General features: G+C 40.7%; 2 protein-coding genes across 2 annotated transcripts in view; one reads left to right on the top strand and one right to left on the bottom strand.

Moving 5' to 3' along the window:
* FANCM (FA complementation group M) overlaps positions 1 to 21,337 on the top strand; it is a 30,124-nt gene that overhangs the window by 1,419 nt on the left and 7,368 nt on the right. Inside the window, exons 3-5 of the mRNA XM_053475343.1 lie at positions 20 to 97; positions 1,111 to 1,269; positions 18,871 to 19,002. Of these exons, the coding sequence (XP_053331318.1) occupies positions 20 to 97; positions 1,111 to 1,269; positions 18,871 to 19,002 (369 nt within the window). The remainder of the gene's footprint in view (positions 1 to 19; positions 98 to 1,110; positions 1,270 to 18,870; positions 19,003 to 21,337) is intronic.
* Positions 5,439 to 14,664, bottom strand: LOC128505053 (heme-binding protein 2-like). The gene is made up of 5 exons (XM_053475344.1): positions 14,375 to 14,664; positions 7,804 to 7,895; positions 6,990 to 7,131; positions 6,542 to 6,725; positions 5,439 to 5,698 (listed from the first exon to the last, which is right to left on the bottom strand). Exons 1-5 carry the CDS (start codon positions 14,604 to 14,606, stop codon positions 5,527 to 5,529), a joined length of 822 nt encoding a protein of 273 aa, XP_053331319.1. The 5' UTR covers positions 14,607 to 14,664; the 3' UTR covers positions 5,439 to 5,526.

A 21,337-nucleotide genomic window follows, 5' to 3' on the forward strand; every position in this document is an offset into this window, starting at 1 on the left:
TTTTGTTCTTCCTTTTCAGGTTGTCAGGGAGCTGTTCAACTACACCAATCAGTTTCGGATTTTAGCGCTAAGTGCCACACCGGGAAGCGACGCAAAGGTAAGCAAAGGGACGCCATGTCAACAGCGTGTGTATTGTTGTCTACAGCCTCGCCCGTGAGCTTCGGAAAATATTAACGTTATTTGAATTACTTCTATTGCGTAAGCTCTTCAACTCCTACTGGTTTCTTAAGGGGCTCGTTATCGTATTTTCCCGATTATTTCGACATTCAGGATGGTGAGTGTTGGGTTTTTACCTCTCATGTGCCGTCTCAGCTCCCTGACAAACGCAAGAACATCCCTGATGCACGCTCTCTCGCAATGTCTCCCTACCTTCTCCACCAACCACTTCCGAGTCCCTGTCTTCACTTCTTCTCTTGCCTTTTCTTGTTCTGTTTCTTCGTCTGCTTCTCCCCGGTATCAACGTTGTTGACCAGGCCTCCCGGAGCACTTCACACACCCTCTCCCCTGCTTGGCGGAACGGGGGTTAAGCTGTCTCAGCGGAGTACCCCAAGTGGAAGCGCTCCAAGAGGCCAGAATATCGCAGACAATTCTGTGAGAAAGAGGAGCATTTCTGCACCTCTCATTCTCTGTGGATCCCTCTGCGTTATTCTGGCTCCTTGGAGCGCTTCCGCAAAAGGAGCAGCGCTGCGGCACGCACCATGAGGACAGCCTCTCCGACCTTTCCTCCAATCGGGAGAGAGAGTGTGCGTGGAGGCTCCACCCCTTTGCACAAGGGCTCCAGGAGACCTGGTTAACAAGTGGACGAAGACAGAAGAACAAGAAAAAGGTAAAAGAAGAGGCGGAAAACGAGACAGGGGCACAGAAGAGGTCGGCGGGGAAAGCAGAGACACGTTGAGAGAGATAGAGAGTGCGTGATAGCTTGGGTAAGAAATAACTGTTTTATCTTTCTACTAAAAATGGGCCTATAATTTGGACAATACAGGAATTTGGTCAATAATTCTTTATTATCCTGAAACCAGATAAAGATAAATCTGTGTGCCGGTTAGAAATGCCCGTGTCTGGCTCTCACAAACCCTCGATAGTAAACTGAGCCGTATATATCTGTTTCAGTCGGTGCAGCAGGTCGTGTCGAACCTGCTGATCGCGCGGATCGAGCTGCGCTCCGAGGACTCCCCGGATATCCGGCCGTACTCGCACGAGAGGCAGCTCGAGAAGTTTGTGGTTCCGCTCGGAGAAGAACTGGAAGCCGTGCAGAAATTGTACCTAAAGGTGAGTCTCTAACCTCGGGCTTCTCCGAGGAGGCTCTCTTTATTTTGCCGACCGTATTACGTGCCGCGGCCATGTTTCAGTTTAATGCCCGAATACGAGCCGTGGGGTATGATGCCAAACCTCCTTGTCATAAAGCCCCTCAGGCGCCTTTTAATGGAGTCCATGGATCCGGCGCAGTAAATAGGCAGGCTAGGGAGATTGCGACTGGCCCCTTGTGCGGGGGGTACTGAGGGGCTTGATCACAGGAGGTGATCTGTAATCGTTTATTTTTGTTTATAAAGTACTGTGAATTTTCGTTGTAAGCGTAATGTCGTGGATGTGTTTCGGATAACATTTTTATTTATGCTGAATTTTTCATGAACCCCATTGTCTCTGTGTATTTATTTTCATTTGTCCTACTGTGTACTAGGGAGGGTTTGGATACTTAATTTTTTGGGGGGCTATTCTTTGTTTTTAGTATTTCCTTTTTTCCCATTGTGTTGCGCATCTAAATTGTAATCCCACAAACGCCATCGTTGTCAGTCATGTTTGGGTGACTTTCCCGGCTCAAACACCACACTGATGCTTTATGGCAATGCTAATGAAGTCCGTTCCTCCATAGGCTTTCATTAGTCAGAGAGTCCGGAACAGAAAACAATACAATATTTTTTTAAATGTGACGCTTGCAATTTAAAAAAAAAAAATGGTGTAAGTTCCCCTTTAAGTTTAAAATACTAGAGAACGCAACATTGTTATTTATATATTTACTTCTCATAAAAAAAAAAAAAAAAAAAAAAAAAACACAACGATGGTACAGTTAATTTTTATTTACATCTGAAATCTAGAAGTCTGCCAGGCAAAATATTAAATATCAGATACATTTATGCAGCGTATAAATATATATATAATTGTTATCACTATATATATTTACGTGTGTGTATATGTGTGTATATATATATATATATATATATATATATATATATATATATATATATTTTATATATCATCTTGTAAGGCTCTGCCTTAACTTCTGTTGTATCTCGTCTGTGTAAATGAATAGTCACACAATACAATAAGGAGCTTGTGTGTATTTACAATGGTTTAGTGATTGTCCACGCGATACAGACTTTTATCACTTTAAAGCATTTAAAACAAAAAATGGTCTTGCCAGACCGGTAGCCAAATGGCTAGCAAATGTATGGATCGCACGGCCACACATCTCCATGGCATTGGACAGAGGTGCCAAAGAAACCGGAGTAGCGCGTTGCGACGTTTGTATTTAGATCTCCTATTAAGCAGACGAGAACTCGAGCTCGTGGTTGCTTGATCTATACATGTGCTAGAGCTTTGCAAATCATATTCCAGTGTTATATGCAATCAAGTAGCATTGGGCTTTATTTTATGTTGTCACGATAAGCTTTGTAAACCTAGAGGTCCGTCATAAAGTCCCATTCCCAATAGACGTCAATTAATCACCCAGTTCCCTCTGGGAGATTAAAACCGAGCAATTCTATTGTTTACCGCAATGCAGTTTAAAGAAAGACTTAGTGTGTTTCTCTAGTAGATGAGACAATGATGACAGAATACGCACAAAAAACCCCCATAAAAGATATATATGAAGCATTTTTTAAGGAATTATGGTGTGATAAATAACAGACTTTCTGATGGAACTAAAATCCAAAGAAAAATCTAAAATATTTCTACAGCTTTTAAACTCCCCCTCCCCCCACCTGAGTAGTTTTAAAAGCATCAGGGTTAAACGTTTATAAGGAATATTTACAGGGAAAAAAAGTAATGTTGTATCTATATTTGCATTGTCTTGAGCACTGGTATTTTTTAGTATATGTAGAGACATTTAAATACATATATTTATGCTTTTTAGGCTAGATTTCCACTTGTTTTTTTTTTTTGCTAAAAACGCCAATAGCGCCACCTGGCGTTTTTTTAGTGAAAAACGGCTGCAGCCAGATGTTAGCTGTTCTTCAATAGGAAATCGCAAAATGCCATTTCCACTTGGCGTTTTTCTGTTTGGCGTTTTTTCAGTCCTCTTTGGCGTTTTTCTGCTTTTTTGGGCTCTGTGGCAGTTTTTCAAAATCGCAGCATGTTGACACTCTGGCGTTTTTTGCAAGAAATCTTGGCGTTTTTCTCCAATAGAAGTCTATGGGAGAGAAAAAACGCCATGAAAAAGCCATGTGGGTTTATTGCCTTGGCGTTTTTTATGGCGTTTTTTCCACAGTTACAATGCAGAGGATGGACCCAGTATCTGTGTGTCCTACGAGAAATAGGCTGAAAACAAACAGTTTCACACAAAACAAAGTCCTGGACTGGTTCATATTGAATTTTACACCATTTGGAACAAACATGCCATTACAAACAAACATACGCGACCGGATCCTGCGTGCCAAAAGCAACAGCAAACAATTTGCACCATCATTTGGGGCCAATCTTCCCAGAGGAGCAGACATTCGAAATAAAGCATGCCTTACAAACCACAGAAAAGAGACAAAAGGGTCTACCAAGTAAATGACATCAGGAGAGGGCAGATACTTGCCATTTATCCTAATCCCTTTTAGCTGGGTGAAACTTCTAACTTATAAAGGCTGGAAAAACTGCCTAAGGTCAAAAAAGCAATTTACACAGAAAGGCTAAAACGCCAGAAAAAACTCCAGAAAAAACGCCAAAACGCAGGTAAATGCAGTGGCAGTTTTCTTGGCAGTTTTCCTGGCGTTTTTCATCAAGAAAAAAACGCCGGACAAAAACCCAAGTGGAAACCTAGCCTTATACTTGTATTTTTCTTTATCCGTTTTTAAAGTTGAAAATTTAACTGTGCCGGAGTGATTCTGCTATAAATTTTGTGAACCTAAAATGTCATATTTAATTCAATAATATTTGTTGCATTTTTAATTTTTTATTATTTTTATTTTTTTTTATTTTTTTTTACACCTAAAAAAAAAATATATAAAAAATATATTTTGGTGCAGGGAACATTTTAGAGGTTGCGGCCATCGCGGGCCTGCGCTATCTTTTTATAAATCAGCCATTGCTTTATGGCGATTATTTACGGCGGAACGGCGCTAAGTCTTTAATTATTACGTGGTCGTATAATTATACTAATTATTATCCTGCTTCTATAAATTGAAAAATATTGTGCTAGTTTGCAGGTGAGGGTGGGGGGGGATGAAGCGTACGCTAAGAGGATTAGCTCTGAAGCCTGATTTGTGTTAATTACCAGCGCTGGCTTTTCGGTGAAATATTTAACCCTTTTGGTACAGACGTTCCATGAATGTACTTTTTTTTTTTTGTATAATAAATAAAATTTGTCTTTTAAGTATAGAAATTCAGTAGATAGGATTTTAACCCTTTAATCTCATGTAAATGACATTTCAGGCTATGATATATGTTACGTGTTGATTACATTTTGCAAATATATAAAACGGGTCATAAAAAAAAATAAATTATTATTTCTGCAGGAATTTAACCTATTTTATCACACGCATACAGAGCACATGACATGAAGAACTGCGTCATTGTATTAGCGTGTGTGAGCCGCACGGGGGGGGGTGTATATAAAGGTCTCGAATAAGATTAAGGCCAGGACATCAACCTCTTGCTTTCGCCAAGACGTTAGTATTGGATTTGGAGCTCAGAAATGGCTAAATTGGGCAAATCCTATTCAGGTCTAATGAATACACAAGAGACCCGCAGCTTATGTCTGAGAGATGTAAGAAATTTCCGGAAAACATTCTGCCCGTTCTCTGTCGCCCTTAAAAAGCCAATATTTTCACAGACCGGAATCGTTAATATTAATCGCGACCCAAGATCACCATGATGTAAAGACTCGAACCTCAATCAGTCGTTGGTCTCGTCTTAGATTCAGGAGCCATATGCCTATCCCATGCATGTTTAATACCCTCACTGTATTAAACTCTACCACTTCTGCCAGTAGGCTTTTCCACTCATCTACTGCCCTCTCAGTAAAGCTTTTAATCATTTTAACCATCACCCAGCCTCCTGAATGTGTTTACGTCGAGTGGTCCAAGAAGCGGGTTACGACGACCTACTTGGGCTAACAAATCGATGCAAAGTATTGAGGGATCCTAGGAATAATTTCCCAACGGACCATTTCTTAGAAGATAATGGTTGGAGGTTCTCCTTTCGGTCGTAGAGAGGACCTCGCCAGCAGGACATTACGAGAAGGACACTGGGAATCCATTTGCTTGGAAGTGGTTACAATGTTACTGGTCCGCTTGGTGCTTCCCACCTTTTGGATCTGGCCATTCAGGGCCTCTCTATGAACCAGATCTCGTTCTGTCTGTTGGCCGCCGCCGGGTTGGTGTATCCGGCTACGATGAACGTGTCCTGAAGGCACAGGTCCGGGGACTCCAAGAGCTCAGCAAGCAAGTGGATCTGATGCATAATGGACTCTTCATTGGTGACGCCGCTGAAGGACCTGCAACAATCGGGAGCAATTCAAGTGTTAGAAGTCTGGATCTGTACGTTCTTGTTTTAGGGAAGTTATGTTAATATTCATAAAGCACCAGACAATCCTGCAGAACTGCTTACAGTCCCTACGTTCAAAGCCGAACCGATACATTAGCTGAAGACCCGGCTTGCAAGCTTACGTTCGTTACTTTTAATACTCGTTTTGCATCCTTTTAAGCTACTAAAGGGAAAGCATTGTGCCGGGTCACTCAGACCTGATGCACCATAGCTGATTGTTGAATAAAAGCAGACCTCTTGAAATGGAAAGAAACCTTTGTGGAGAATATAATAACGTCTCACACCGTATTATCTCAGGGTGACGCCGAGTTCCAGACCCTGTGCCATTAACTATGAGTTTCTTTGTGCGATCGCTCAATGTTACGATCAACTGAATGCTAAAGCCCAATTCCCATTATTATTATTACTATTATTAACCACTCCTAATTAGCTTGGCATGAGAATCATTTTTGGTAAACCTTAACCCTAGTTATCAGATCAATGAGCTCTAGATAGATCCCATTCCAAGTACTTATAAGATGTTAAATTCTTGGCAATTGTTTATATTAATGTAAAGAATATATATTTAAATCTAATTGATTGCAAGAGGGTCCTCTTTTCCTTCTGTGCTTCTCCTCCTACGTCATTCCGTTTTCTTCTCGAACGATCTTGGCGCATTTCGTTATGATGAAGTCATTCGTCGAGGTTGGAACGCGTGGGAGAATTTACGATCCCGTTGGATTTGGTACTGGCGTCCTCACCTGGATGGCGTCCATTCTTTAACATACTGCGTGTTTAGGATTCAACACCTTACCTGGTCAAAACAATCGTAGGAGGCCATTCTTCGATGACAACGTCTTGATCCGTCGCCTGCGGTGGTTGCTCCTGAAGATGAGTTGGGACGTAGTAGGCCACGGTGACCGAGCGCGAGAGTCCTGACTGAGACCCGTCCGTGTGCACCACGGTTAGGATCGGAATAGTCATCCCGAGGTATAAACCTATAAATTAAATTTTGTAAGGTCATACAGAGGGTTGGGTTTAAACCCTTTTCAATCAATAAAAACTACAGCTCTCTTCTCGAAGGTTAGGACTTGGACTTTGGAGTCTATTTAGATAACCGTGTCTCGGAGGAGCCGTTCTCTAGAGACGGCTTACGGGTTATGGAGATGCACCGAGATAGCTTGGATTCTTTTTATTCTCTAAGTGGATCCCCGTAGACACATTGTTACCGTCCGCGTCGGCCCGTTGCTATGACACGTTACCTGCCGAGTTCTGCTCGCAGATGTATCTCATTAGCTTCATGAAGCCCAGACATATGCTCTGCTCGTACTGTTCCTCGCTCATTTTGACACAAGCCCATTTGGCTTTTCCGTACCGTCTCTTTTCATACAGGACCTCTCCACACTAAAAAAGATAAGATATCGTCAACGTAATCACTAACTCTTTGAAGAGGTATTTATTAAAGCTGGAGCCTGCAGGAGAGCCGAACGATATATTTTAGAGGAACCCCAAGCGTTTGCTAATAATACCCCCTATAACGTGGCTTTTAAAGCACAGGAATTATTTTTAAAGGGATCGGGTTTTTGTTTTTTTTGGCATGATCCATAACAACGGCAGATTGTCCGACGAAGGTCTCTGTTTACTCCTGGAGAACAAGGTTAGCACTCAGTGCCGGATTAGACGCGGCGATAATCCGATTTCACTCTTAGGGCCGGTTGTAGCGAGTAAACACAAAATCACGGCGCACGTGACACTCGCTCCGCAAACTCTCTGACCTTCTCTGTTCTGAGTCAGGAACCTCAACTTAAAGACTAAGCAGAGCCTTCAGTGGGTTGTGGAAGCTTCATCAGCCGAGCCTACTGCATCCAGAGGAACCGACAAACTTTTTAAGGCTACCGGAATTAAGGCTCTCTCCTTTTAGACATGTTAAATAATTGGTCTGAAGCTTAACAAGCTACGGTTCTAAAGTCAGATTGGGTTTCGCGCAGCTGCTTTTTGACCCAACGTTCTCCCTTTAAGACGTTCTCCCGATTTTGGTCGCGTTAACGCGCTTCGGACGAGCCGTAACTTTTTTACCTTTTCTTTGCGGCTGATCGTCAGGAAGGGGACGTTCTGCCGCTCTTCGGTGCGGTTACCTCGGGTTAGCTGCTGGATAGGCTCAGCCATTTCTGGCAAAGAACACAACGTAGGTTATAATATATATATGTTTAAATAAAACAAATAACCAGATTCCTTTTTATATTTTAATCAAATCGACCCATCATGGAAAAGCCAACATTCTTCTGTGATACGAAGTCCCCCTGAATGAAACATATTCTATTTTCTAACAGTAAAAATGTTTGAAATCCCGTCTTTTTATGATTTTTGTTTTTTGTCTCCATAAGATCCACAACCCCCCCCCCCCGGATGGAGGTTTTGGCCAATTTTGCCTATTAGTTAAATTAGTTGGGAGTTTTCAGAACTTCCATTAGAACTGTGAGACTAGGTTTCCACTTGGGTTTTTGTCCTGCTTTTTTTTTTCTTGATGAAAAACGCCAAGAAAACTGCCACTGCATTCTCCTGCGTTTTGGCGTTTTTTTCTGGAGTTTTTTCTGGCGTTTTAGCCTTTCTGTGGAAATTGCTTTTTTTGACCTTAGGCAGTTTTTCCAGCCTTTACAAGTTAGAAGTTTTACCCAGCTAAAAGGGATTGGGATAAATGGCAAGTATCTGCCCTCTCCTGATGTCATTTTCTTGGTAGAGTTCTACTTAAACGCCCCAGCGGACCCTTTTGTCTCTTTTCTGTGGTTTGTAAGGCATGCTTTATTCCGAATGTCTGCTCCTCTAGGAAGATTGGCCCCAAATGATGGTGCAAATTGTTTGCTGTTGCTTTTGGCACGCAGGATCCAGTTGATGCGTCGGGTATGTTTGTTTGTAATGGCATGTTTGTTCCAAATGGTGTAAAATTCAATATGAACTTTGTTTTGTGTGAAACTGTTTGTTTCCAGCCTATTTCTCGTAGGACACACAGATACTGGGTCCATCCTCTGCATTGCAACTGTGGAAAAAAACGCCATAAAAAACGCCAAGGCAATAAACCCACATGGCTTTTTCATGGCGTTTTTTCTTTCCCATAGACTTCTATTGGAGAAAAACGCCAAGATTTCTTGCAAAAAACGCCAGAGTGTCAACATGCTGCGATTCTGAAAAACTGCCACAGAGCCCAAAAAAGCAAAAAAACGCCAAAGAGGACTGAAAAAAACGCCAAACAGAAAAACGCCAAGTGGATATGGCATTGTGCGATTTCCTATGGAAGAACAGCTAACATCTGGCTGCAGCGTTTTTTCACAAAAAAACGCTGTGTGGCTGAATTGGCGTTTTATGGGCGTTTTTAGCAAAAAAAAAACAAGTGGAAACCTAGCCTAATAATAACTAATAAGCGCTCAACAAATCCCTTTATTTTATTTTTTTTGGTCTGGATAAAGATATCCAATTAAGGATAAAATAATAAAAAAAAATAAAAAAGCTATTTGTTTTGCCCGCAGCGTCTGCCAAGAACATCCACTTTCCAAACGGTTAATCTCGTTGAGATATTCAGGTCATGCTATCGTTTAATTCCGACTAACGAGCGGCGTGTTTCATCTGATGCCAGACGACTCTTGTGAGCGGTCAGGGACGCGGCCGTGAAATGTATCTTTTTGCGGAAACCGCGTCTCCTTACAGCCTCCAGACCGACGCGTTTTGCGATTACGTTGGATTAATGTTCTCCAGGAGATGTGTGAATATTCATTTACAATGTAGCAAACAAACAGGAGCATTGAGAACGTATAGAGCCGCTGACTCTTAGATGTTCGGATTCAGTCGTATTTGTCCATGAGAAGAGCCGGTCTGGCAACGACGAGGCAGCCCTGGCGCTTTAAGGCCAGCGGCCGCCCGGTGTAAGCGCGATCGATGGCTAGATATGGGGGGGCCGCACGCTACTGGAGCTGCACACTGGGTTCGTGTTTGCTATTAGCCAGCGGCCCACCGGTGGTCCAGGCCGGGCGATACCCCAGGGGTATCCAACCTGCGGCCCTCCAGCTGCTGCAGGAATACATCTCTTTCAGCTTGGTGGCTGGCAGAGCAGTATGGGAGAGGTAATCCTGCAGCAGCTGGAGGGCCGCAGGTTGGACGCCCCTGCTTTATTCGTTTCAGCTTTCAAAACCTCAGAGATGCCCTCTTCACATGGAGAGGTCCCGAAGGGCTTTGTAACATATTTTTGGCTGTTTTTTCCCCCGATAAAAGGGGGTTTCACCTTCGACTAAAGTCCCCTGTAAATGCCTAGAAAATGACCCTCGATGTAATTTTTTTCGGCCAGTTGTGAGATGTGTAAAAATGTGATATAAAAGAACCCACGAGGGAGCCCGTTTTGGAAATTTCACATGAAATTGATAATTCACCTTTAGGCAAATTGTATTGGGGGGTAATTTTAGACTTTTTTTTTTTTTCAGCTTTAAGGTATAGAGCATGTTGTTAGTTCTCCTAGGGGAGAAAGTTTAGTTGCCCGTTTAAATCAGAGAGGTTTTTATTTCACGGACGCCGTTCCCATGACAAGGTTTCTTGTTACAGAATTGTGACAGATGATTTTTAGGATTATTGTATCAGTAAAGATTTTGTATCTTTTGGCCATTATACATTATATCTCACGTTGTAATATACGGATTTATATTAAGTTTGATTCATTTTATTGAGTTTGTGGGTTTAATATCTTTTAGCTATATGTTAACACTAGATGGGTAAGCACTTTTGAGCAGGGCCCTCCTCACCTGTTTCTGTGAGTCGAATTATGTTATATACTACTTGTTATGTCCTGTCTACCCATTGTACAGCGCTACGGAATATGATGGCGCCATATAAATCAATAATTAATATTACATTTGAGTTTTATGAATGTATAGCAATCTCCTATGGACTTGGTTACTTTGCTGCCATCTAGTGGCCTAAAGTATTCACTGCATCCCCATAAAGGTGTTACCTGTCTGCTTAACACGTTCCTAAGTTTAAGGAATGAGCAGAATGATTTTTGTATTCGGACATCGGATTATTTATTTCAGGCCGGTAATTGATGTTACTTATAGTTAACGTAGAGATCAGACTTGCGTATAACACACGATTATGATGTAGGGTTAATAAACTCCTAAATTGGGGATGTCTCGACGATTGAGAAAGCAGTGGATGTGCGAAACGCGTCGGATTGTGCCTTATTTATTATTTTTCCACGATTGACTTGAAAACACATTTAGTTTTATCGACCAAAGAAGGTCGTACGCTAAGCTACAATCCTCGGAGTCTCGCGAATACCTCTATTGTTTTGTAGATTCCGTTTTGCCTGAAGCAGCAGGGAGGGTGATGCGCCGTTGCTGTCCGTTTAATTAAAAAACCTGAAACCTGTTTTATTTCGGGATGCGGAAACATAAAGAATTGCATCACCTCGCCTATTCAAGGACATGAAGTTCTATACGCCTTCCCAATCAAACTGTCTTCTCCTAACATGGTCATTACTTTTATCCTTAAATAACCTCAAGAGACTCCGAGACAATTTCATAACTTTTCTTTCTCTAATCATTTAATTTAGTATCGGATTATTGAAGCGATCGTGTTTCTTGTTTTAGATGGGGCGTTTCTATGTGATCTCTGTAATTATTATTATTATTATTATTATAATTATTATTATATATTTTTTTTGACATTTATTTGTGTGTGTGTGTGTGTGTGTGTGTGTGTATATATATATATATATATATATATATTATATATATATATATATACGTATCATTATTTTTTATTTTTATATAATATTAATTAATAATAAATTTATATATATCTATATCTATATATATATATATATATATATATATATATATATATACACACACGCAGATATAAATAAATATAAAAAAATATATAATATAATAATATTTTTTTATATTTATTCAGCTGCCCAACCAGGAAAAGCTTCCAAGATAGCATTGTGCCACTATGATTTATTTTTCTTTATTTCTGTATTTTTTTTCTTTATTTCTGTATGTTCTGCGCATGTACAAAAGGTTTGCAGTATATTCTATTTCAAGTCTGGAAAACGGTGTCTTATTATGTATTTGTAAGCTTAAAAGGTTTTGTGTAAATTAAATAGTGGCAACCCAGCGTAATAGGAATGAGATATTTAGCCCCCCTGTATGCCGGGGGCAGTATGGGGGTTACAGGGCATGGAAGTATAAAGGTATAATAATGATAGTCTAGTCTTTCTTTAGTGATAGTCTCAAAGGCTTGCAATCTATTACTCTTACAGTTGGCTAATAAAGGGATCATCTTTGCCAGATGTGCTCTTTTTTTCTGTCCCCGGCTGGCGGGGATAATTCTCATGAAACGCGAAGGTGAGCAGATAAAGGATTTTCTGCGGGGTCCAGAAATCCTCTTACCGTGCAGCTTACACGCGAAGGTGCCGTGAAAACCAAGCGGAAAACATGAGATTCAAGGTCTGTTACCGTGTGAATCCCCGCGTACGGGGGCAAGCGTTCACAACGGAGAGGGGGTGAAAAATAAAACACGTCTACTGTGTCTGAGAGCCTCCCGGCACATTGGCGTAGCCGCCGTACAATGACTTCGTCCCCCCACGATCACCACAAGGACCCCCGGGGGCAATAATTCCCTAGCTGTATTATCTGTTCTCCACGCACTAGAGGCATTACACTGGGCAGCGAGGACAGTGCCTGGCACCTAAATGATAAGGCTGGGGGGGGGGCATTCCTGCTTTTTAACTATTTGAGTACTGACAGGGCTATCAACTTTCAGATGCAACTATACCCCGCATACCTATCCAGTACTGCAAGGGTTATTCAGTTGGATGAAATATTCCCCTAATATTTATTATTATTATTGATATTATTGATGATATTAATATTGATATTTATTAGTATTATTATTATTAATCATTTCACATAATTGTGAGTTTGTGTATGGCTGTGTTAAATATAATATACAGTATGTGTATGTATTTATAGATAGATATATAGTATACAGTATGTGTGTGTATTATATACAGTATGTGTATGTATTTATAGATAGATATATAGTATACAGTATATGTGTGTGTATTATATACAGTATGTGTGTGTTTTTATATAATATACAGTGTATGTGTGTATAATATACAATGTGTGTGTAATATACAGTACATATGTGTGTGTGTTTATATATATATATATATATATATATATATATATATATATATATATATATATATATATATATATATATATATAGTGTGTGTGTGTGTGTCTGTTTATATGTAATATGTGATATATGTGTTTATATAATATATAGTATATCTGTAGGGCTATATAATGCTTATAGTAGCTTTTTTGTTTCATAGATGGGCTTGTATATCGCTTTATTGTAATCCACGGAAATGCACTAAAATGCTTGCGGAATCACAAAGTAACCGTTTCCATTTGTAGAGTGGAATTTTAACCCTTAAAATGCAAGATATTTTTTTTTACACATATTCCACCCCATCAGAGGTTTATCGCTTTTCTCTTTGGCGTTAAAATGCTCGGTAACCACATATATTTAACCGGTGTCGAGCACCAAAGTGGGATCGGGAATTGTTACTGAAGTGTTCAGGAGATCTGGGGTTAAAGTAGCAAAAGCCCTGTCGTATTAAACACAAGCATTAATAGCCATTTTTTGATAAAAATGTAATCATTCTGACCCCCAGGCAGTAAAATGATGTCATCTAATTGATAAATATGTAAGAGCTATATATATAGTGTAAGCAGGGCTTTCATCATCTCCTCCTCTCCGTATATCTAGTGACTTTCCGCAGTGAGTTGGAATAAGCAATAAAACCTTCTTCTTCAGCTTCTTAACTCCGATCCTCTTATCCTTTGCCGAGGATTGTGAGAGCGGTCGTTTAGTGACATTCTGAGCGCCGCCGTTTGTGAACTTTTGGCAAACTACGAGTCTTATGATCTAGAAGCTCACCAGCACTGAGGATTAAAACGTCTCTCTCCGTATTATTGTGAAGGAGCTCTCAGTCATTCCCGCAGGAAGATGATTTATTTCATGGCCGGTGAATCGCCTGGAGCCGGGAATCACTGGCTTCTAACTTTTTCAAGTTTTGACGCTTGTATTCTTTCTTTCGTAAACCCAGTATGGACCCATCACCATCTCGGGTTCCTGAATATCCACTTCATGAAAGGACAGTCATAACCTCCCCACATACACACCCCACTGCTGGTCTACAGCTCCAGTGATGGTCAACACACTGCTTCCACCTTGAGATGAGTGGACCTGGAGACCACATTGACTCAAGTGAAGCTGTCTGTAAGTTGGTCCAGGAAAGAAGCTTAAGAAGGATAAGGTTTGTTGAGTACTCGATTTTGCTGGCTTTTTGCCCTTTTAATAGTCCTAAGCTTCTTTTTCTAATGTTGGCTGTTCTGGTGACCCTTAGTACAAGTGCTGAGCCCACTGCCTGTCTTTGGCTCAAGTGATCAGCTATCTCCCGACCAATGCAGATATAATAGGTGAATGATAGGTTTTCCATAATTGCCCTGTTGTGTATGTCAGCTTGAACCCCCCCTCATTAGTTACATTAAAAGTTATAAGGATGGAACCACGTAGTGGTTCTTACCGTTTGGAACCTCCACCTGATGTCCTCTTCCAACGGTTTGCCAATACTGAAGAAGTCTGTCTTGTTCTGCGTCGTCCATGGGCTCGGGTTCCTCCTCTATGCTTCCGTTGCTGTTGTACGCGGAGTCCGAACCCGGTTCATCCGTCATATTGTCCAGATCGTCCAAAGTTATCATCCCTGCCCCAGCTGGCTCCTGCGCCCCACCACCCATCCTGCATCCCTCACGCTGCATGGTGGCCCTCAAACCCCAAACGGTCCCCTTACCAGGAATCCAGAGTATTTGGCTCTAGAACCAACCTCTAAGTAACCCAAAAGCTAAAGTGCCAGAAACTCTCTAAAGATTTCAAAAGTATTTCCGAAACTGGATATTAATTGGCTTGTTAGTTGTACATGGAGCAAGAATGAGAATATGGCCACAATTACGGCCGAATTATCGCATGTAGGAATGCGGGTTCATAATTCTTTCGCTTTCAGTCTGAAGTCTACAGGCTGTAGTTCCTCCTAATATGCAGAACGGTCGACTTACCCAGAACTCACCTGTTAACCCCTAAAAGTGGCGTCTACGCAAAAAAGTTATTCGCCGTTTAGAAAATAATTTTAAAATAGAATTAACGGAGCGGATTTTTGGGATTCAGCGTTCAAGGGGAAGAATGTGACTTTATCCACGGTGAGCGTGTCTGCGTTTTTCCCCCGACTGCTGCATTTAAAAGCCGATCTTGGGGTAGGCGTGTAGGGAAGCGAGGGAGGGGAAAGGCAGAAGCGTACACAAACACATGCTCTCTTAATCCGGATGGGGGGTGGGGAGAGAGGGCAGATGGGACGTAACCGTGAAAGGAGGAGTGCGGCATTGAGATACTTAACACTACTACTGCTGGAGCCTCAGGGAGCGCGTGTTACTTTGTATACATGTGTAAAACCAACTGTGTTCAAGTAACCAGGAAACCCGCCTTGGGCTTTGCTGATCACGAACCCCACAATTCTGTTTTACCTCTCTTGTTTTTTTTTTATTTTATTCAAAGAATCTACCTTTTTGTTTTTTTTTTTTTTTTTTTTTTATATTTTTTTTGCTCCGGGAGGTTTTCCTCTCTAAAGTCAGAGTTGTAATTGACAGAAGGCACAAAGAATCATTTTATCTCCCTGGTTTCCGGAGACGTTAGTTCTGAACGAGCCGACCCAACAAATGCGTCCCTGCGAGACACTTTGCCCGATAGTTTATTTTTTCCGCACTCTTTATGCTGATGCCAGCTGGGCGTTCTGCGATGGTGTAATCCACATCGAAAGGTTCAAAGGTTGTGTGCCTCGATTGTGCAGTTGTGTGTTGATGGGAAGAAGTGATTGTAGCTCTGTGTGTCATTCCTCTAAAGTGTCCCTGTTTAGCTTGGCCAGTCCCGTTTAAGGATCTTCACTGTCCCTCTTTTCTCCCCTGATGTCCCTCTTTTCCAGGAGCTCGGAATGTTTGCTATCACAGGGTTCTACAGCCCTAAAAGTCACAATAATGGGTTAAAAAAAAAACCTCATTTTAAATTGTGGAAATAACAAATATTATGCTTCATTAAAGTCCCTTAATCACATAAATGTTTATGAATAGATCAGTCAAGCCTTAATCGGTCTTTAGTCTCGTCTTGGATTCAGTAGCCATATGCCTAGCCCACGCATATTTAAATCCCATTAAGCTCTACCACTTCTGCTGGGAAGCTGTGTCACTTATCTACACCTCTCAGTACCTAACATCTAACCCTTCCGACGCTTCTCCGTTTCTCCTTTGAAATTAACTCCCCTCCTGTACTTTGTGTATTTAATTGATTCTTTCTATTATATATTACATTAAATCTGTAATGCCAAAAAACCCAATTTTTTTTTAATTTAAATCGGCTATTTTCTATACATATGAGATCATTTTCAGAATCCAGATGCCTCCGTATGTTTCCGATGAACGAGAAGGCAGTCTGATAGATAATAAGCCCCCCTGAAATGTGTCCCAGTGGGGTAGATGACCTGCCTGTTTGCTGGAAACGCGAATGAATTAGCAGTGTGTTAAGTAGGTTATGTTTGCTGACCCCAATAGATTGTGTTACCCACCCGCCGCAGGTGGCTTCGCCCTGCCGGATTTCATCTTCTGCCGCCTGCTGTCAGGGCAGATGTTATCAGACCTCTCGGCGTTGGAGCACTTTGCACGTTTTGCACGTTTTGGTGTCTCGCTCTCGAGCGAATGCATAATACAAATGAACCCGGCCCCAGCAGATGCTGCGGATAAGATTTGAATTTTCAAGCCACACTTTATCCTCGGGACTTAAAATCTCATATTTTAGAATTAATTTTATGAAACAAGATGATGGTTTATGCAACATTGTGGAAAACTCCATTTTAGCATTTATGCCCTACTTTTTGTATTGGATTAGGATCTGATTTGATTTAATTCTTCTCTTCTTTTTTTCTCCTTTCCTTTGCTCCCTTTTCTTCTTTTTCTCCCTTTTTCTTCTTTCTCTTCTTTCTCCTTTTTCTTCTTTCTTTTTCTCCTTTTTTTTCTCCCTTTCTTTTTCTCCCTTCCCCTCATTTTTCAACTTGTTTGCGTTGAATATCTGGTTTGACTTTTGAGGAGGATAACCATCCTGTGGATAGAAGCAGCAGCCACATGTATGTGAGCTGAACAATGCGATGGGCCGTGGGTGCTCCTGTTAATTCCAATTAGGGCGCGCAGCGCATGCGAGTGAATGAGTCCTCTAGGGCATGTTACCTTGTGGACGGAACGTGTCAGACTGATTGCTGCTCTGTGTAGTGAGTGTGGACAGCGTGTACTTAAGTATGCTTAGTGTCCTACTCCGCACAGCTGCCCTCCTCCTCCATGGTCTGCAGATTTTTGCCGCTGCTTGGAGCAGCCGATCAGTGGCAGAAAAGCTCTCTCATTTAAATCAATAGGGATCACTTTCTGTGCATGTACATGGGGGTCAAGAGCCCCCCCCCCACATCTCCAGAGAAAGCACTGCATGGTATTCAGCACTACGGAATATGACGACGCTATATCAAAGAAAAAATAACAAATTAAGGGGTGGGTAATGCTTTTTTTTATGAATATTTTTTATGTATTATCGCTGTTACTCAGCCATAGAGGCTGACACTTTGCTCTCTGCCGGGATATGTAATAAAGTAACGTATTCAGACCTGCCTTGCCTGTTTGTCTCTTTAATTGTACCAGATTAAAAAAAAAAAAACAACCTTTTTGCCAACAAAATCCAGGGTAATTAGCCGGGCCCCTTGCCAGGGGCCGATTAAGCAATCAAGCATTGTGTGCAGCGTCTAAGAAGATGGATTTATGGAAAGAAAGAAGGACAAAACCCCATTTTCAGAGAGTTTTATTTAGAGTCATGCTGGAAAATGAAAGCTTACGTCTCCTGGTACAATATACAGGTTTATAAACCCAAAACGCCAAATTCTTATTAAACCCATGGTACAGCGCTGTGGAATATGATGGCGCTATATATATATAACACAATAAATATTTTATTATTTTTAGTATTATCACGTATTAAATTAGTTATTACATTATTTAAATACATAAAGGGATTCAAAAAGTACAGGAGGGAAAGTATAGTTATAAAATGTGTCATAGTCTAAAACTGGATGTAACGTTAGGAAGTTTTATTTCCTTGTAGAGTAGTAGATAAGTGGAACAGCCTCCCAGCAGGAGTAGTGGAAGCTAATATAGGGAGGGAATTAAAGAGATGTAATGGTGAGATCCAAAGATTTCTGTTTAGGTGACCACAAGGGTTATTTAAATAAAATCAACACCAAACTCTTTCAAAAATATTCTAATCCTTCCTTCTGATTGGAGCATTCCGTTGCTAAATTTAAAAAAAAAAAAAAACGCCTTTCATACTTTGCCCCCAAATTTTTTCCTTATTACCTTTTTTTCTCTATTATTTCCTAATAATAGCCTTTTTGGGGGATTTGAAAATTAAATTGCTTTTAGCAGAGACCCCACCATCAGCTCTTCAGGAAATGCATTATTTCACGTAATCTTTGTCAATCCTAAAAATAAAAGCACATTATCCTGATTATATTATCCAGGGATTATAGGGATTGCAGTCCAATGCAAGCATTAGTTAAGTAGGGGTTTTTAATTTCATAAATCAGAAATCATATACATTCTTGCCAAAATTCTCCTTTTCTGTTAATATTTGTGACAACTCCGGTTCCTTCAACCTTTGGTGCTGATTAAAATTAGTGTTTTTCTATAAAATCTCATCGCTGTTTTATATTTCATGCTTCCGACACATTGTAGAGCATTGTGTGATCTAACCCGGCCGAGAATGTTGTGTTCGCATGAAACCTCTTTGACGCAAGAAACACGATGTTAATATAAACTATTAAAGGGTACATTGGCTGGTCAGAAATCGTCTAGTTGATGTCTTTTTTGGGGTAGAACCGTCATATAATGTATAAAATAATGTCCGGTAGACGAACCCGCTAATTGCGTTTAATCCATACGTGTCCTGCAGATCCTGGAGACCTTTGCCGGACGTCTACTTCAAATGAACCTGTTGCTGAAGAGAGATATCCACTGCCTGACGAAATACCAGATCGTTTTATATCGAGACCAGTTCAGGAAGGATCCACCAGCAAACATTGTGGTAGGTCTCCATTTCAGCTAAGAAAATATATTATTATTGTTTATAATTATCATTTATTTTTAACCCCTTCAATCCCCTATAGACGTACCGGGACGTCCAAAAAACGCCCACAAAGAAACCCCTATGGACGTCCCGGTACGTCCAGCCCTTCGTGCAGCGTCAGGGACACATCCCTGCCGCTGCACGGGAGACCAGGCTGTCGTTTGACAGCCTGGACTCCCCACTGACAGCAGAAGCCGGCTTTGCCGGCTTTCTGCTGTCCGATCGCCCGTAACAGCTTCCGGCATGAAAGCCGGTAAGCTGTTACCGGTAAACTGCCCGATCGCGCGATCGCGCAGTTGCAAACGCGCGATCGGGCATTCCCTTCCGGGTTACGTCACTGCTGACGTAACCCGGAAGGTCATCGGAGGACAGGATATCCCCTGCGGGGATATCCTGCCCTCCGATGAGGCACAGAGACGCTGCGATCTCTATGCAGGTCTGTGAGGACCTGCATAGAGATCACAGTGTGATCGGTGCAGGGGGATCGCGGGGAGGGGAGTGAGAGACCATCTCTCTCACTCCCCCTCCCGCCCTGTAAGAGAAAAGCAGAAAAAAAAAAAAACGTTAGGCATTTAAAAAATAATATTAAATAAATCATTAAAATAATAATATAAATAATACAAAAAAAAATTATAATGTGAGCTGTGATGTCACTGTGACATCACTGGTATGTTCAGGAGGTCCCTAGGAGGACCTCCTACCATTACTGTGTAAAAAAAAAAAATATAAAAAATACAAAAAATGTAAAAAAATATAAAATAAAAAAATATTTAAAAAAAATATATAAAAAAAGATAATAAAAAAATTCTTAAAAAAACCTTACATCCCATTGCCCTAGCATAACATCTAGCCAGTATAACCCTCCTGCCCCCGTTCACAACCCCCAAACCCGTTAAGCCATAGGCATAAAAATTATACAAAATTGTACACCTAATAGTATGCTCCCTGGTGCTGGGAAAGTCTGGAAAATCTATATAAATTAGGTATTTCTGAAATCAGGACACCTGAATTGATAAACTTGGAGGGGATTTTCCATCATTTTACCTAATTTTGTGAGGATTCAGAGGGAAAATGTAAAAAAAAATTAGTTTATTTTTCTAATCTCCGCTAGTTTTTACTAAATTTCTCATTCTAAATTTTCAGCTAATCATCCAACTATGGTATCAAACGAAAGCTTTATATCTCCTTGAAAAAACAATATATAGTTTACATGGGTACACTATTCACAGGAAAAGAGAATCATCGCTAAACAGACATACCCCAAAAATGGCAAAATTGCTCTGGGCTTTGAGGTACCAAAAACCCCTGGGATTGAAGGGGTTAATAATAAAATATTATTTATTATTAATAAATATTATTATTTTATTAATGCTATTGTTAATAAATAAATATTATTTATTAATAATATTAAATTTTAATTAATAAAAATAATGTTAGTAATAAAATAATAATTAACATTATTATGGTTATTATTACCATTATTGCTATTGTTGTTGTTGTTATTAGGTTAACTATGTTCATATTTATTTGGAGTATTCAAAAGTGTGGTCATCTGGAGTAATGTGATGTCATTGTAAGGATATAAAATTATTTTTATAAGAATTATGAATCTAAAGAGAGTATTCGGCATGAAATGCTTTTTCTGGATGGCACCCATTGTCCTGACATCAGAGAATTAAGTAAGATCGCCCGGCCCTGGCGTTCCACTTTTATTTTATTTTTGGGATTTTCTGGGTTCTTTGGTGCCACGAGATTTGGTCTTTTACCAAAAGATCCAAACCACGGGTTGTTTGCAGAATAAAAATCAGCTTGAGATGTATTCTTGAAATGACTCTTGAGCGGTTGAGCAGTAACGGTAATCATCTTCTGCCGCCGCGCAATGTGTCAGGAGCGAGCAATCAGGTGATTAGAACCGCCGCCTTCGTGTCATTCCTTCACCTTTGAGATGTTAATTCTGCATTGAATGCTGCTTGTTAGTCGCAGATGTAAGCCTTGCGCCCATCATCGTTCTAAACGAGGTAATAGTTCCACAAAATAAGGAAAACACATGAACATTAAGAAGATGTGAATATTTATGAATGGTTCTATCGTTTATAATGTGAAGTTTAGCTACATAGCTATAGTATCGGGTGCCGTGAATACCGGTCAATTCTATTCTGCCACCCAACATGCCAAATGGACAAAGTAGGGCCACCTCGAGTGAGGTTTGAGGCTGGAGTTGGACCTTTGTTCAAGTTTGTTTGCCCACAAAGCTTGTGGGTGTCCGAGGTTGGTGCTCCAGGGCTGTAGAACC

This window comes from Spea bombifrons, chromosome 9 (assembly GCF_027358695.1).
Source record: "Spea bombifrons isolate aSpeBom1 chromosome 9, aSpeBom1.2.pri, whole genome shotgun sequence".
Lineage (NCBI taxonomy): Eukaryota > Metazoa > Chordata > Amphibia > Anura > Pelobatidae > Spea > Spea bombifrons.

Bases quoted from the DNA above. Each gene is read 5' to 3' on its own strand.
- LOC128505053 (XM_053475344.1), bottom strand. From the start codon at position 14,606: ATGCAGCGTGAGGGATGCAGGATGGGTGGTGGGGCGCAGGAGCCAGCT. The intron at 7,896-14,374 runs GTAAGAACCACT...GTTCTTTGCCAG, and splicing joins TCAGGTGGAGGTTCCAAACG to AAATGGCTGAGCCTATCCAG. The intron at 7,132-7,803 runs GTAAAAAAGTTA...TATCTTTTTTAG, and splicing joins CGATCAGCCGCAAAGAAAAG to TGTGGAGAGGTCCTGTATGA.